The following is a 15,158-nucleotide window of genomic DNA, read 5'->3' on the forward strand; positions in this document are numbered from 1 at the left end:
TAACATGTCCCAAGGCTGACTGTTCCCTAGTATGTAGAGTTAACATGTCCCAATGCTGCCTGTAATCTAGTATGTAGTTAACATGTCCCAATGCTGCCTGTAATCTAGTATGTAGTTAACATGTCCCAATGCTGCCTGTAATCTAGTATGTAGTTAACATGTCCCAAGGCTGACTGTTCCCTAGTATGTAGAGTTAACATATTCCAAGGTTGACTGTTCCCTAGTATATAGTTAACATGTCCCAAGGCAGACTATAGTCTAGTATGTAGAGTTTTACTTACCCTAACCCTGATCCATATTTTTTAACCCAAGACAAAATAATACATTTGATAAGGATGGACAAATCACCTCACTTAAACAGATGATCCATTGGTTAATATTCAGCACTTGGTTCTAACCAGTTTATAAACACACAAAAAAATGTATGTAAATGACAGACTGCCAGGAGCAACTGGGCACCAGACAACCACTTCCCATATCTCTGACTTCTTACTCAGGGTGCTGCCAATTTACCTGTCACCATACCACCAGTACAGATGCCTCACTCCATAATTACAAACAAAACATTGACAATGTAGAGTATGTCAAACCTTCAGACACTTCAAAATTACAATATTTCACACCACCACTATCAAACATCCACGAAAAACTCTGAAGCACACCAAATTAGCCATCACAGTGCAGCAACATCATAATTGCAGTTTTTGCGATGTATACTTTTCAGCTCTGCCTCTACTGCAGAAAACAAATGTGACTGGTTACGTTTAGGCAAGAAATGTGCATGCCACTTACCATAACAAGGTCTCCAGCACGGAGGTTGAGCGCCGTGGGGTCATGTAGGTTCCAGTAGTCCTTCAGTGCTCTTACCTGGAGAGACCCCAGTGCTTCTAGAGATACAGTGTCACAGCAAAAAAAGACATAGGAGGTGGAGAGAGAGAGGAGACAGAAGAAAGAGACATCTCACTGATTAATCGCATCTCACCTCGTAATAGCATCTTGATAATGTAGGACAACAGGCACATCTCACCTCGTAATAGCTTCTTGATAATGTAGGACAAGAGGCGCATCTCACTTTGTAATAGCATCTTGATAATGTAGGACAAGAGGCGCATCTTACCTCTTCATAGCATCTTGATAATGTAGGACAAGAGGCGCATCTCACCTCGTAATAGCATCTTGATGTCTCTGCTGGCTGATGAGGTGGTGAACTGGTTAACGTTGTCCAGAGCTGTCTGGTTGTATGTGTTCCGCAGGTTCACATCTATACCAGCCTGCACACACACACACACACACACACCATCAGGCTCCAACACCCAAACTATAAAAAGCCAGTCTGTCTGTCTCTGTCAGTTAACTCATGTCATGTTAGTCTGTCTGTTATCTACTGTCATGTTAGTCTGTCTGTTATCTACTGTCATGTTGGTCTGTCTGTCTCTGTCATTTAAATCATGTCATGTTAGTCTGTCTGTTATCTACTGTTATGTTAGTCTGTCTGTTATCTACTGTCATGTTGGTCTGTCTGTCTCTGTCAGTTAACTCATGTCATGTTAGTCTGTCTGTCTATGTTAGTTAACTCATGTCATGTTAGTCTGTTAGTTAACTCATGTTATGTTTGTTTGTCTGTCTCTGTTAGTTAACTCATTTTATGTTTGTTTGTCTATCTCTGTTAGTTAACTCATGTTATGTTTGTTTGTCTGTCTCTGTTAGTTAACTCATGTTATATTTGTTTGTCTGTCTCTGTTAATTAACTCAGGTTATGTGTGTTTGTCTGTCTCTGTTAATTAACTCATGTCATGTTAGTCTCTCTGTGTCTGTTAGTTAACTCATGTTAAATCCTTCTATACAACAGAACAGCCATATTAATCTCCTTTGTCATTGTCAGGATTGGATTAAACAAAACACACTGACAACAAGGTTTTAAAAGGTTACTTCAGGATTTGGCATTTATCTACTTTAATCAAATCAGATAAACTTGTAGAAACCATAATATTTTTCTATGCATCCAGCATACAGGAAGATAAGACGTAGTTTTGTTAACCAATTATGCTAGTAAGCAATTGTTCTAATGTTAGTTAGCAACTTGGTTAAAACCAAATCCAGAGATCTAAAACTGGCATCCACATATAAATGGTACATAATGGACATATAAATGGTATCCACATTGGCAAGTTAAGCTTCCTAAAGGAAGAGGACAAGAGCTTATAAACCAGAACTGCCCCTTTAAGGTTATGATTAGACAACTACAGTCACATACACCATCCCTGATGGCCCTTAGTCCCAAATACCAGCAGCAAAACAGGAAGAAAATGGAGTGCCAGTTGGGACGCAGCCTTTAAAGTGAGCAATGATGTAGGGTTGGTCTTACGTCCAGCAGAAGTCGCACTACTTCAGTCTTGCCATAGAGGGCAGCTTCGTGCAGAGAGGTACCAGCCTTAGTGGCTCTGTTGATGTCAATACCAGCCTTCAGCAGCAACCTGAGAAACACACACACACACCCACCCACACACGCACAAACACACACACACGCACAACCTTACAAACATATACAGTGGATATAAAAAGTCTACACACCCCTGTTAAAATGCCAGGTTCTTGTGATGTAAAAGAATGAGACAAAGATAAATCATGTCAGAACTTTTTCCACCTTTAATGTGACCTATAATGTGAACAATTCAATTGAATAACAATAACCTGATTGCATAAGTGTGCATACCCTTAAACTAATAGTTTGTTGAAGCACCTTTTGATTTTATTACAGCACTCAGTCTTTTTGGGTAGGAGTCTATTAGCATGGCACATCTTGATGTGGCAATATTTGCCCACTCTTCTGTCAGATTGTGATGACATCTCCTGTGCACAGCCCTCTTCAGATCACCCCACATATGTTTAATTGGATTCAGGTCTGGGCTCTGGCTGGGCTATTCCAAAATGTTAATCTTCTTCTGGTAAAGCCATGCTTTTGTGGATTTGGATGTGTGCTTTGGGTCGTTGTCGTGCTGAAAGGTGAACTTCCTCTTCATCTTCAGCTTTCTTATGGACGCCTGAAGGTTTTGTGCCAAAATTGCCTGGTATTTGGAACTGTTCATAATTCCCTCCACCTTAACTAAGGCCCCGGTTCCAGCTGAAGAAAAACAGCCCCAAAGCATGATGTGGCCACCACCATGCTTCACTGTGGGTATGGTGTTATTTGGGTGATGTGCAGTGTTGTTTTTGTGCCAAACATACCTTTTGGAATTATGGACAAAAAGTTCAACCTTGGTTTCATAACACATTTTCCCATTTCCAGTTTGTTTTTTAAAACTTCAGCCGGGCTTGGATGTTTTCTTTATAAGAAAAGGCTTCCATCTTGCCACCCTACCCCATAGCCCATTCAAATGAAGAATACAGGAGATTTTTGTCACATGTTGCACACAGCCAGTACTTGCCAGAAATTCCTGCAGTTCCTTTAATGTTGCTGTAGGTCTCTTGGAAGCCTCCCTGACCAGTTTTCTTCTCGTCTTTTAATACATTTTGGAGGGACGTCCAGTTCTTGGTAATGTCTCTGTTGTGACATATTTTATCCACTTGATGATTGTCTTCACTGTGTTCCATGGTCTATCTAAAGCTTTGGAAATTCTATTTTAACCTTCTCCTGACTGATATCTTTCAACAATGAGATCCCTCTGATGCTTTGGAAGCTCTCTGTGGACCATGGCTTTTGCTCTGAGATGCAACTAAGGAAATGTCAGGAAATTCCTACTAGAACAGCTGAACTTCATTTGTGATTAATCAGATTCAGGTGTGTAATGACGTCTATTTAACATTAGTTTGAATATGATTGGTTAATTCTGAACACAGCCACATCCCCAGTTATAAGAGGGTGTGCACACTTATGCAACCAGGTTATTGAAAGGTTTTTATTTTTCATTTTTCCCCCTCGAAGATTTCAGTTTGTTTTTCAATTGAACTGTTCATATTATACGTCACATTAAAAGTGGAAAGAAGTTCTGACATGATTTATCTTTATCTCATTCTTTTGCATCACAAAAACCTGTCATTTTCACAGGGGTGTGTAGACTTATATCCACTGTACATAATGAAACACACTCATGACCCATAGACACACACCCAGAAATGTTACATACAAATATATCCAGAACCTGTCAAAAGGCTGGACACACCTACACATTAAAAGGGTATTTCTTTTGACTATTTTCCATACTGTAGAATAATAGTGAAGACTTAAATGTGTTACAGATCAAATTACATTTCATATTGTAGATTCTTCAAAGTAGCCACCCTTTGCCTTGATGACAGGTTTGCACACGCATTGCACTCTCTCAACCAGCTTCATGAGGTAGTTACCTGGAATACATTTTAATTAACATGTCTGCTGTGTTAACAGTTTATTTATGGAAATGATTTGCTTCTTAATGTTTGACCATTGTCTGTACTGTAGCAGTCCATGTTATAGCAAAAACAGCTTAAATAAGCAAAGAGAAATTACAGTTCATTATTTCTTCAAGACAAAGGTCAGTCAAATGAAAGTTTCTTCAAGAGCATTCACAAAATCAAACGCTATGATGAAACTGACAATCATGAGAACTGTCACAAGAAAGGAAGCCCCAGAGTTCCCTCTGCTCCAGAGGATAGGTTTATTAGTGTTACCAACCTCAGAAATGGGCAATTAACTGCACCTCAGATTAAAGCCCAAGTAAAAGCTTCACGGAGTGCAAGTAACAGACACATCTCAACATTAACTGATATGAGGAGATGTGAATCTTGCCATTAAGGTCAATTTGCTACAAAGAAACCATGACTGAAGGACACCAATTAAATAAGACTTCCTGGGGACAATAAACACGAGAAACTGACATTAGACTGGTGGAAATCTAAAAGATTTATCTGCATTGATACACCATCCCATCTGTTTTGCGCTTAGTGGGACTATCATTGGTTTTTTAACAGGATAATGACCCAACATTGTTCAGGCTGTGTCAGAATGACCAAAACACATGTCTAGGCTGTGTCAGAATGACCCAAAATAAACCACCAGACTTTGTCAGAATGACCCAAAACACACCAGGGCTATTTGACCAAAAAGGTGTGATGGTGCTGCATCAGGTGACCTGACCTCCACAATCACCCAACATCAACCCAAATGAGATGGTTTGGGATGAGTTGGGATGAAGAAAAGCAGCCAAGTGCTAGGCATATGTGGGAAATGCCATTGGAAAAGCATCCCATGAAGCAGGTTGAGAGTGGGCAAAGCTGTCAAGGCAAAGGGTGGCTACTGTTTGGCTACATTTTCATTTTAAAACGTGTTTTGATGTATTAACTATTATTCCACAATGTGGTAAATAGTCAAAATAAAGAAGAAACTCAGACAGATGTGGATATAGAGGAGAAAATCATAATGTGTCCCAAATGGCAACCTATTCCCTACAATGTAGACTTTTGGCCCGGGTTCATGAAACTTCTATTTTTGGGACATAGCCTGGGGCTGTTCCTCTGGGAATGCATGGCATGGACAGGGAGTGTTAGAGAAATGATCCAAAGACTCCCACACTGCTGGGAAAATAAGAGAGGGAGGAGAGGAGAACAGTAGGAGGTGTGGGGAAATGAAGAGAAGAGGAGACGAAAGGCCAGCAATAATGAAGAAAGAAGGAGTAAAAAGGAAGGGAGACGGTTACTCACCAACTTTAAAAGAGGGCTAATAATCACATTGGGCTAAAGTGAAAGGAGGCTGAAAACAGACTGCAATGTAAACACACCTTTTAAGAGCATCAATGCTAAAGTGAAAGGAGGCTGAAAACAGACTGCAATGTAAACACACCTTTTAAGAGCATCTATGCTACTGACCTGGTGTTTAATCTCCCATACACAACAATAAGCAGAAAACACCTTAAAACATGAAGCTGGAAAAGAAAAAGTCTCACAAATGTAGTAAAGGTGAAAACATTTGTGATCCCAAACTGCACCTAATTGCTGCCATTTCAGCCAAACCCAACACCAGGCCAACTGACAATTGCCCTGCCATTTGTAAAAGTAATAGGTTGTATCACAGCACACACCTAGGTAAAGGTGCGTCTTACAGATGTATCATTAACTTTGATACTCTGATAGGTTTGATCGCTAATTACTTTGTTCTATACAAAGCCATTCTGATGGGACCTAAAAGCCTGCAGTGGGAGGAGTTTCAGACTGAAGTAATGAACAGGGAAATAAACGGATGAAGGCAGATGGAGGGAATGTGGTGATTTAAGAGTATGCCAATCATTAACAATGTGTCAGAAACTATGGGTACAAGTGTAATAGTAATAGTGTCAACACACCCACCCACACACACACACACACACACCCACAGAGAAAAACACTCAGACACACACACACAGACACCCACAGAGAAAAATACACAGACACACACACACACACACACACACACACAGACACCCACAGAGAAAAACACACAGACACACACAGACACACACAGAGAAAAACACAGACGCACACAGAAAAAACCAAACAGACACACACAGAGACACACAAAAATGCAGGGACCGTCATGGGCACCTGATGATGTCTTTGTGTCCATTACGAGCGGCCAGATGAAGGGGTGTGTTGGAGGAGGTGGAGCCTAAACCGTCTGGCCTCTCACCATCCAAAAGAGATACAACCATGTTACTACTCAGTAACAACTGAGCCACCTGTAGGAAAGAGGGAGAGGAAGAGCAGGAGAAAGAAACAGACAGAAAGAAAGAGAGAAAGATGATTGAATAGTTAAAAAAAGTAAAAAGTAATTGTACAGATAGAATAGTGTAGGTATAGGTAAATATATAGAATAGATATAGCGTATAGTATAGATGTACAGATAGTAGATTAGAAGAGGAATAGGGAGAAAGAAATGAAAAAGTAAAAATGGATACATTTACTTTGAGTATTCTGTACAAGTGTGTTTTTGGGGTGAAAAAAAACCCTGTCCAGCAACTGTCCTCTTGCTGGGGGTTGAAAGACATCATAACTAACACAAAAAGATGAACTGAGAGGGGGATATAAAAAGAGGGGCAAGTGAAAGAGAGAAAGGAAGAGGAAAAGACAGAAATAATAGAGAAAAGGCAACTGAGTCAGCCCTAAAGCCTAAAGCGTGCTGTTCTGCTATTGAGAGGGCCAGAAGATTACACTGACATCATGACAGAGTGTATGTGTGTGTATGCGTGTGTTTGTGTGTTTTGTGTGTGCATGTGTGTGTTTGTGTGCATGTGTGTGTTTGTGTGTATGTGTGTGTTTGTGTGTTTTGTGTGTGCATGTGTATGGGTGAATTCAATTTCTAAATCTGCATTACAGTGGTAGTTATATATTTTTTGACAAGAATTAGCCAGAACTGTGACACAGAAACATACTGCACTTCAAAATCGCATGAACTTCTACTCATTAGTGTGTATGTGTATTTATATATAGTGTAGGTGTGTATATATATATATATGCTGTGTATGTGTGTAAGTATGTACAGCTCTGGAGACCAAAAGAGACCACTGCAAAAGTATGAGTTTCTCTGGTTTTACTTTTCATAGGTACAGTGGGGAGAACAAGTATTTGATACACTGCTGATTTTGCAGGTTTTCCTACTTACAAAGCATGTAGAGGTCTGTAATTTTTATCATAGGTACACTTCAACTGTAAGAGACGGAATCAGTCTGGGGCTCCATGCAAGATCGCACCTCGTGGGGCATCAATGATCATGAGGAAGGTGAGGGATCAGCCCAGAACTACACGGCAGGACCTGGTCAATGACCTGAAGAGAGCTGGGACCACAGTCTCAAAGAAAACCATTAGTAACACACTACACCATCATGGATTAAAATCCTGCAGCGCATGCAAGGTCCCCCTGCTCAAGCCAGCGCATGTCCAGGCCCATCTGAAGTTTGCCAATGACCATCTGGAATGATCCAGAGGAGGAATGGGAGAAGGTCATGTGGTCTGATGAGACAAAAATAGAGCTTTTTGCTCTAAACTCCAATCGCCGTGTTTGGAGGAAGAAGAAGGATGAATACAACCCCAAGAACACCATCCCAACCGTGAAGCATGGAGGTGGAAACATCATTCTTTGGGGATGCTTTTCTGCAAAGGGGACAGGACAACTGCACCGTATTGAGGGGAGGATGGATGGGGCCATGCATCACGAGATCTTGGCCAACAACCTGTCATGCAATAAAATGCAAATTAATTACTTAAAAATCATACAATGGGATTTTCTGGATTTTTGTTTTAGATTCCGTCACTCACAGTTGAGAAATTACAGACTTCTACGTGGTTTGTAAGTGGGAAAACCTGCAAAATGGGCAGTGTATCAAATACTTGTTCTCCCCACTGTATGTGTTTGAGTAAAACGAACAATTTTGTTTTATTCTATAAACTACCGACAACATGACTCCCTAATTCCAAATAAAAATATTGTCATTTAGAGTATTTATTTTTGACAACTGGTCAAAATAACCAAAAAAGATGCATGGTTTCAGACCTCAAATAAAGCAAAGAAAAAAAATCTAATTAATTTTTCAACAACAAAATACTAATGTTTTAATATAGGAAGAGTTCAGAAATCAATCTTTGGTGGAATAACCCTGATTTCTAATCACAGCTTTCATACATCTTGGCATGCTGTCCACCAGTCTGTCACATTGCTGTTGGGTGACTTTATGCCACCCAACAGGCAGAAAAATTAAAGTAACTTGGCTTTGTTTGATGGCTTGTGACCATCTATCTTCCTCTTGATCAAATTCTAAAGGTTTTCAATGGGGTTCAGGTCGGGTGATTGGGCTGGCCATGACAGGGTCTTGATCTGGTGGTCCTCCATCCACACCTTGATTGACCTGGCTGTGTGGCATGGAGCATTGTCCTGTTGGAAAAAAATATTCTCAGAGTTGGGGAACATCAGAGCTGAAGGAAGCAGGTGTCCTTCCATGATAACCTTGTACTTGGCTTGATTCATGGGTCCTTCACAAAGACAAATCTGCCCGATTCTAGCCTTGCTGAAGCATCCCCAGATCATCACAGATCCTCCACCAAATGTCACAGTGGAGGTGAGACACTGTGGCTTGTAGGCCTCTCCAGGTCTCCGTCTAACCAGTAGACGACCAGGTGTTGGGCAAAGCTGAACATTTGACTCATCAGAGAAGATTAACTTACTCCATTCCTCTACAGTCCCATCCTTATGGTCTTTTGCAAACTTCAGCCTGGCTCTTCTCATTGATGACTTCAGCCTGGCTCTAATTTTTTCTAGCGTTGCACGACTTCAGCCCTGCTCCTAGGAGCCAGTTTAGAACCATCCTCGCCTTGCACTTCACCCCAGCTGCTGTTTGCCATTATTTTTGTAGATCACTTGATGTCATCGTATGGTTGATGAGTGAAATTCAAATGAGTTTAATGGTCATCTCGGTCAGTGGACATTTTCGCCCTCTGCCAGTCTGTAGCTTTGTTGTCCCCAATGTCTGTTGCTTGATCTTGTTCTTATGAACCATCGTCTTTGAAATTTTCAGGATGGAAGCAACCTGAGGCTTACTTTATCCCTCTGCCAGTACAGCCAGAATTTAACCCTTCTTTTACGAACTCATGCTGAATAGTTATTTTTTTATTCAAATTATCTTTGAGGTACTACTTGCACAGTTTTTGCCATCCAGCTGGTCCTATTGCAGTGGATAGTGATGACCACAACAGTGGTTTATATACCTTTCCTCATTAAATTAGATTTAGTTCAGGTAATCACCTAATCAGTACCTCGGTAAGTAAAATGAGATGTGCCTGTGTTGGAATTTAACAGACACTGGTATGGAATGGCTCTCATACATGTGTAGATGATGATTTAAGAACAATTAGGAGTGGTCTCTTAATTTTTTCCAGAGCAGTTTCCAGAGAAAATTAAGAGACCACTGCACCCTTTTCTTTCATTTCCAAAACAGTTAAAAAGGAAGGTTTTGAGTGAGGAACAGAATGTTTAAAATTAAGGGTTAAAATGAAAAGGAAAGAAGAAGTTGCAGTGGTCTCTTAATATATATATAATATATACACACATACATACATAGTATATATATATAGTATCTCACAAAAGCTACAATGTGAAGTAGTGAGTGTACAGCTTGTATTACAGTGTAAATTTGCTGTCCCCTCAAAATAACACAACACACAGCCATTAATGTCTAAACCACTGGCAACAAAAGTGAGTACACCCTTAAGTGAAAATGTCCAAATTGGGCCCAATTAGCCACATTCCCTCCCCGGTGTCATGTGACTCGTTAGTGTTACAAGGTCTCAGGTGTGAATGGGGAGCAGGTGTGTTAAATTTGGTGTCATCGCTCTCACACTCCCTCACACTGGTCACTGGAAGTTCAACATGGCACCTCATGGCAAAGAACTCTCTGAGGATCTGAAAAAAAGTGTTGTTGCTTTACACAAAGATGGCCTAGGCTATAAGAAGATTTCCAAGACCCTGAAACTGAGCTGCAGCACAGTAGCCAAGACCATTAAGCGGTTTAACAGGACAGGTTCCACTCAGAACAGGCCTCGCCATGGTCTACCAAAGACGTTGAGTGCACATGCTCAGCATCATATCCAGAGGTTATATTTGGGAAATAGACGTATGAGTGCTGCCAGCATTGCTGCAGAGGTTGAAGGAGTGGGGGGTCAGCCTGTCACTGCTCAGACCATACGCTGCACACTGCATTAAATTGGTCTGCATGGCTGTCGTCCCAGAAGGAAGCCTCTTCTAAAGATGATGCACAAGAAAGCCCACAAACAGTTGGCTGAAGACAAGCAGACTAAGGACATGAAATACTAGAACACTGTCCAGTGGTCTGATGAGACCCAGATAAACGTATTTGGTTCAGATGGTGTCAAGTGTGTGTGGAGGCAACCAGGTGAGGAGTACAAAGACAAGTGTGTCTTGCCTACAGTCAAGCATGGTGGTGGGAGTGTCATGGTCTGGGGCTGCATGAGTGCTGCCGGCACTGAGGAGCTACAGTTCATTGAGGGAACCATGAATGCCAACATGTACTGTGACATACTGAAGCAGAGCATGATCCCCTCCCTTTGGAGACTTGGCTGCAGGGCAGTATTCCAACAATCCCAAACACACCTCCAAAACGACCACTGCCTTGCTAAAGAAGCTGAGGGTAAAGGTGATGGACTGGCCAAGCATGTCTCCATACCTAAACCCTATTGAGCATCTGTGGGGCGTCCTCAAATGGAAGGTGGAGGGGCGCAAGGTCTCTAACATTCACCAGCTCCGTGATGTCATCATGGAGGAGTGGAAGAGGACTCGAGTGGCAACATGTGAAGCTCTGGGTGAACTCCATGCCCAAGAGGGTTAAGGCAGTGCTGGAAAATAATGGTGGCCACACAAAATATTGACACTTTGGGCCTAATTTGGACATTTTCACTTAGGGGTATACTCACTTTGTTGTCAGCGGTTTAGACATTAATGGCTGTGTGTTTTGTTATTTTGAGAGGACAGCAAATATACACTGTTATACAAGCTGTACACTCACTACTTTATATTGTAGCAAAGTGTCATTTCTTCAGTGTTGTCACATGAAAAGATATATTCAAATATTTACAAAAATGTGAGGGGTGTACTCACTTTTGTGAGATACTGAATATATACGTATATATATACTATGTATGTATGTGTGTATATATTCATACTGAGTATGTGTGTGCCTGTCCAGGGAGCAGAACTGAAACTAATTTCTGTTTAGCTGACACAGGCTTATTTTAGCTGCTAGTTAATCTAAGCTATGTGAGATGTTTGACAAAGGCCTACCCATCTAATTCATCACACAGCCTCTTAACCAAATAATCACCACGTCTCCTATTCATTTTGATGTCTGTGGTTGTGTGAGCGTTATGTGGAGGTTAAAGATGTGGGAGTTTAGTATTTTAACTGAAATGGATGAAAATGATAAAGATGATGGAAGTATTTCAACACAGCAAACTCTGTTTGACACAGCTCCTCACTATCTCCTTCCTGTACTGCAACAAATACACACATTCACAGGCACCACCCCCCCCACACACACGTCCCTCCACCCCCCACACATGTGCCCCCCAACACACACACGTACCCCCACCCCCCACACACATCCCCACCAACACACACACACACACATACCTTGAGTCTCCCAAACTCACAGGCCAAGTCCAGTGGGGTCTTACAGGCCTTGTTCACCAGACAGGGATTGGACTGGTGCTGCAGTAACATCTCAGACTGATGGAGGGAGAGATGGAAGGATGAAGACAAAGGACAGAGAGAGGATGAAGGAGAGATGGAGGGATGGAGACAAAGGACAGAGAGAGGACGAAGGAGAGATGGAGGGATGGAGACAGGACAGAGAGGATGAAGGAGAGATGGAGGGATGGAGACAGGACAGAGAAAAGGGTCTTAGTTCAGAGCTAAAGCAGAAGGATTCCATTACAGAGAAATACAGTTAGGTCCGGAAATATTCGGACCCTGACACAATTTTCATAATTTTGGCTCTGTAGGCCACAATGGATTTGAAATGAAACAACCGAAATTGAAGTGCAGACTTTCAGCTTTATTTCAAAGGGTTGACCAAACATTTCAAATAACATTTCTAGGAATTGCAACCATTTTCAAACATAGTCGCCTTATTTCAGGGGCTCAAATGTTGGACAAATGAACACAATCATAAATAAATTAATTTTTAATCCTTTACAGGCAATGACTGCTTGAAGTCTAGACCACATGGACATCACCAAACGCTGGGTTTCCCCCTTTGTGACGCTTTGCCAGGCCTTTACTGCAGCTGTCTTCATTTGTTGTTTGTTCATGGCTAGTTCTGCCTTAGGTTTTTCTCTTCAGCAATTGGAATGCATGCTCGATCAGGTTAAGATCAAGTGATTGACTTGGCCATTGCAGAATATTCCTCCTCTTTGCCTTCAACAACTCTTGGGTTGCTTTCGCAGCATGTTTTGGGTCCAACTGTAAAGTGACGCGCCGTCCAATCAACTTAGAATTTGTCTGAATCTGAGCAGACAATATTTCCCTCTACACTTCAGAATTAATCAGTCTGCTTCTGTCTTCTGTCACATCTTCAATAAACACTAGTGGACCAGTGCCATTGGAAGCCATGCATGCCCATGCCATCACACTGCCTCCACTGTGTTTTACAGATGATTTGGTGTGCTTTGGATCATGAGCTATTCCAAGCCACCGTCACATTTTTTTCTTCCCATCATTCTGGTACAGGTTGATCTTAGTTTCATCTGTCCAAAGAATGCTGTTCTAGAACTGGGCCTTTTTAGATGTTTTCTGGCAAAATCTGGCCTTTCTATTCTTGAGGCTTATAAATGGTTTGCACCTTGTGGTGAACCCTCTGTATTTTCTATTGTGAAGTCTTCTCTTTACTGTAGGCTTGGATAATGATATGGAGAGTGTTCTTCACTGGAGAGTGTTCTTTACCATGGAAAGAATCCAACGATCATTCACCACTGTTGTCTTCCGTGGATGTCCAGGCTTTTTGTTTTGCAGATCTCACCAGTGCATTCTTTTTTTCTCAGAATGTACCAAACTGTTGATTTGGCCACTCCTAATGTTCCTGCTATCTCTCTGATGGATTTTTTTCACTTGCATTGAGAACTCCTTTGACCGCATGTTGTGGGTTTACAGCAACAGCTTCCAAATGCGAATGCCACACCTGGAATCAACTCCAGATCTTTTGCCTGCTTAATAATGAATGAAGATATAAAGAAAGAACAGCTCATTTAACTGTAACTTGAATATATTTTGGTGAACATACAAAATAACAAAACTTGCGCCAGTGGTAAATTATTTCCGGACCAAACTCTGTCCCCACAATACAATACCTTTATACACATCAAAAGCAGGTATCGGGCTGTCTTGGTGTGTGTGTGTGTGTGTCTGTGTGTGTGTCAGTGTGTATATGTGTGTGTTCACACCTCTCAGTGAGACTCAGTAACAGTTAAAGACACTGAGCCCAGTCAGTCCTCTTTCTCCTTAGAGGAACTACTATATGATCCTTGATGATGACGTCTTCTCCATTCACTCACCCTGACCTTTGACCAGAACAACACCCCCGGAAACAATACACAATCTCACTGACCTGGTGTGTGTGTGTAGTGAGGCCTCTTACCTGTGTGTAGTCCTTCCACATATAGTGTGTGTGAGAGGGTGTGTGTGTGTGAGACAGTGCTCTCACCACGTGGAAGTGACCATACTGAGCTGACAGATGTAAAGGTGTGTGTGTGTGTGTGTGCGTGCGTGCATGTGTGTGTGAGACAGTGCTCTCACCACGTGGTAGTGACCATACTGAGCTGACAGATGTAAAGGTGTGTGTGTGTGTGTGTGCGTGCGTGCATGTGTGTGTGAGACAGTGCTCTCACCACGTGGTAGTGACCATACTGAGCTGACAGATGTAAAGGTGTGTGTGTGTGTGTGTGCGTGCGTGCATGTGTGTGTGAGACAGTGCTCTCACCACGTGGAAGTGACCATACTGAGCTGACAGATGTAAAGGTGTGTGTGTGTGTGTGTGCGTGCGTGCATGTGTGTGTGAGACAGTGCTCTCACCACGTGGAAGTGACCATACTGAGCTGACAGATGTAAAGGTGTGTGTGTGTGTGTGTGCGTGCGTGCATGTGTGTGTGAGACAGTGCTCTCACCACGTGGTAGTGACCATACTGAGCTGACAGATGTAAAGGTGTGTGTGTGTGTGTGTGCGTGCGTGCATGTGTGTGTGAGACAGTGCTCTCACCACGTGGTAGTGACCATACTGAGCTGACAGATGTAAAGGTGTGTGTGTGTGTGTGTGCGTGCGTGCATGTGTGTGTGAGACAGTGCTCTCACCACGTGGAAGTGACCATACTGAGCTGACAGATGTAAAGGTGTGTGTGTGTGTGTGTGCGTGCGTGCATGTGTGTGTGAGACAGTGCTCTCACCACGTGGTAGTGACCATACTGAGCTGACAGATGTAAAGGTGTGTGTGTGTGTGTGTGCGTGCGTGCATGTGTGTGTGAGACAGTGCTCTCACCACGTGGTAGTGACCATACTGAGCTGACAGATGTAAAGGTGTGTGTGTGTGTGTGTGCGTGCGTGCATGTGTGTGTGAGACAGTGCTCTCACCACGTGGTAGTGACCATACTGAGCTGAC

At 42.2% G+C, this 15,158-nt stretch overlaps 1 protein-coding gene across 1 annotated transcript in view; it reads right to left on the reverse strand.

Moving 5' to 3' along the window:
* Positions 1-15,158, reverse strand: part of LOC105027570 (caskin-2) — a 69,428-nt gene that overhangs the window by 26,954 nt on the left and 27,316 nt on the right. Inside the window, exons 6-10 of the mRNA XM_020044040.3 lie at positions 12,143-12,238; positions 6,553-6,686; positions 2,366-2,474; positions 1,163-1,271; positions 793-887 (exon numbers count right to left, since the gene is read on the reverse strand). Of these exons, the coding sequence (XP_019899599.3) occupies positions 793-887; positions 1,163-1,271; positions 2,366-2,474; positions 6,553-6,686; positions 12,143-12,238 (543 nt within the window). The remainder of the gene's footprint in view (positions 1-792; positions 888-1,162; positions 1,272-2,365; positions 2,475-6,552; positions 6,687-12,142; positions 12,239-15,158) is intronic.

Source organism: Esox lucius, chromosome 6, assembly GCF_011004845.1.
Source record: "Esox lucius isolate fEsoLuc1 chromosome 6, fEsoLuc1.pri, whole genome shotgun sequence".
NCBI lineage: Eukaryota > Metazoa > Chordata > Actinopteri > Esociformes > Esocidae > Esox > Esox lucius.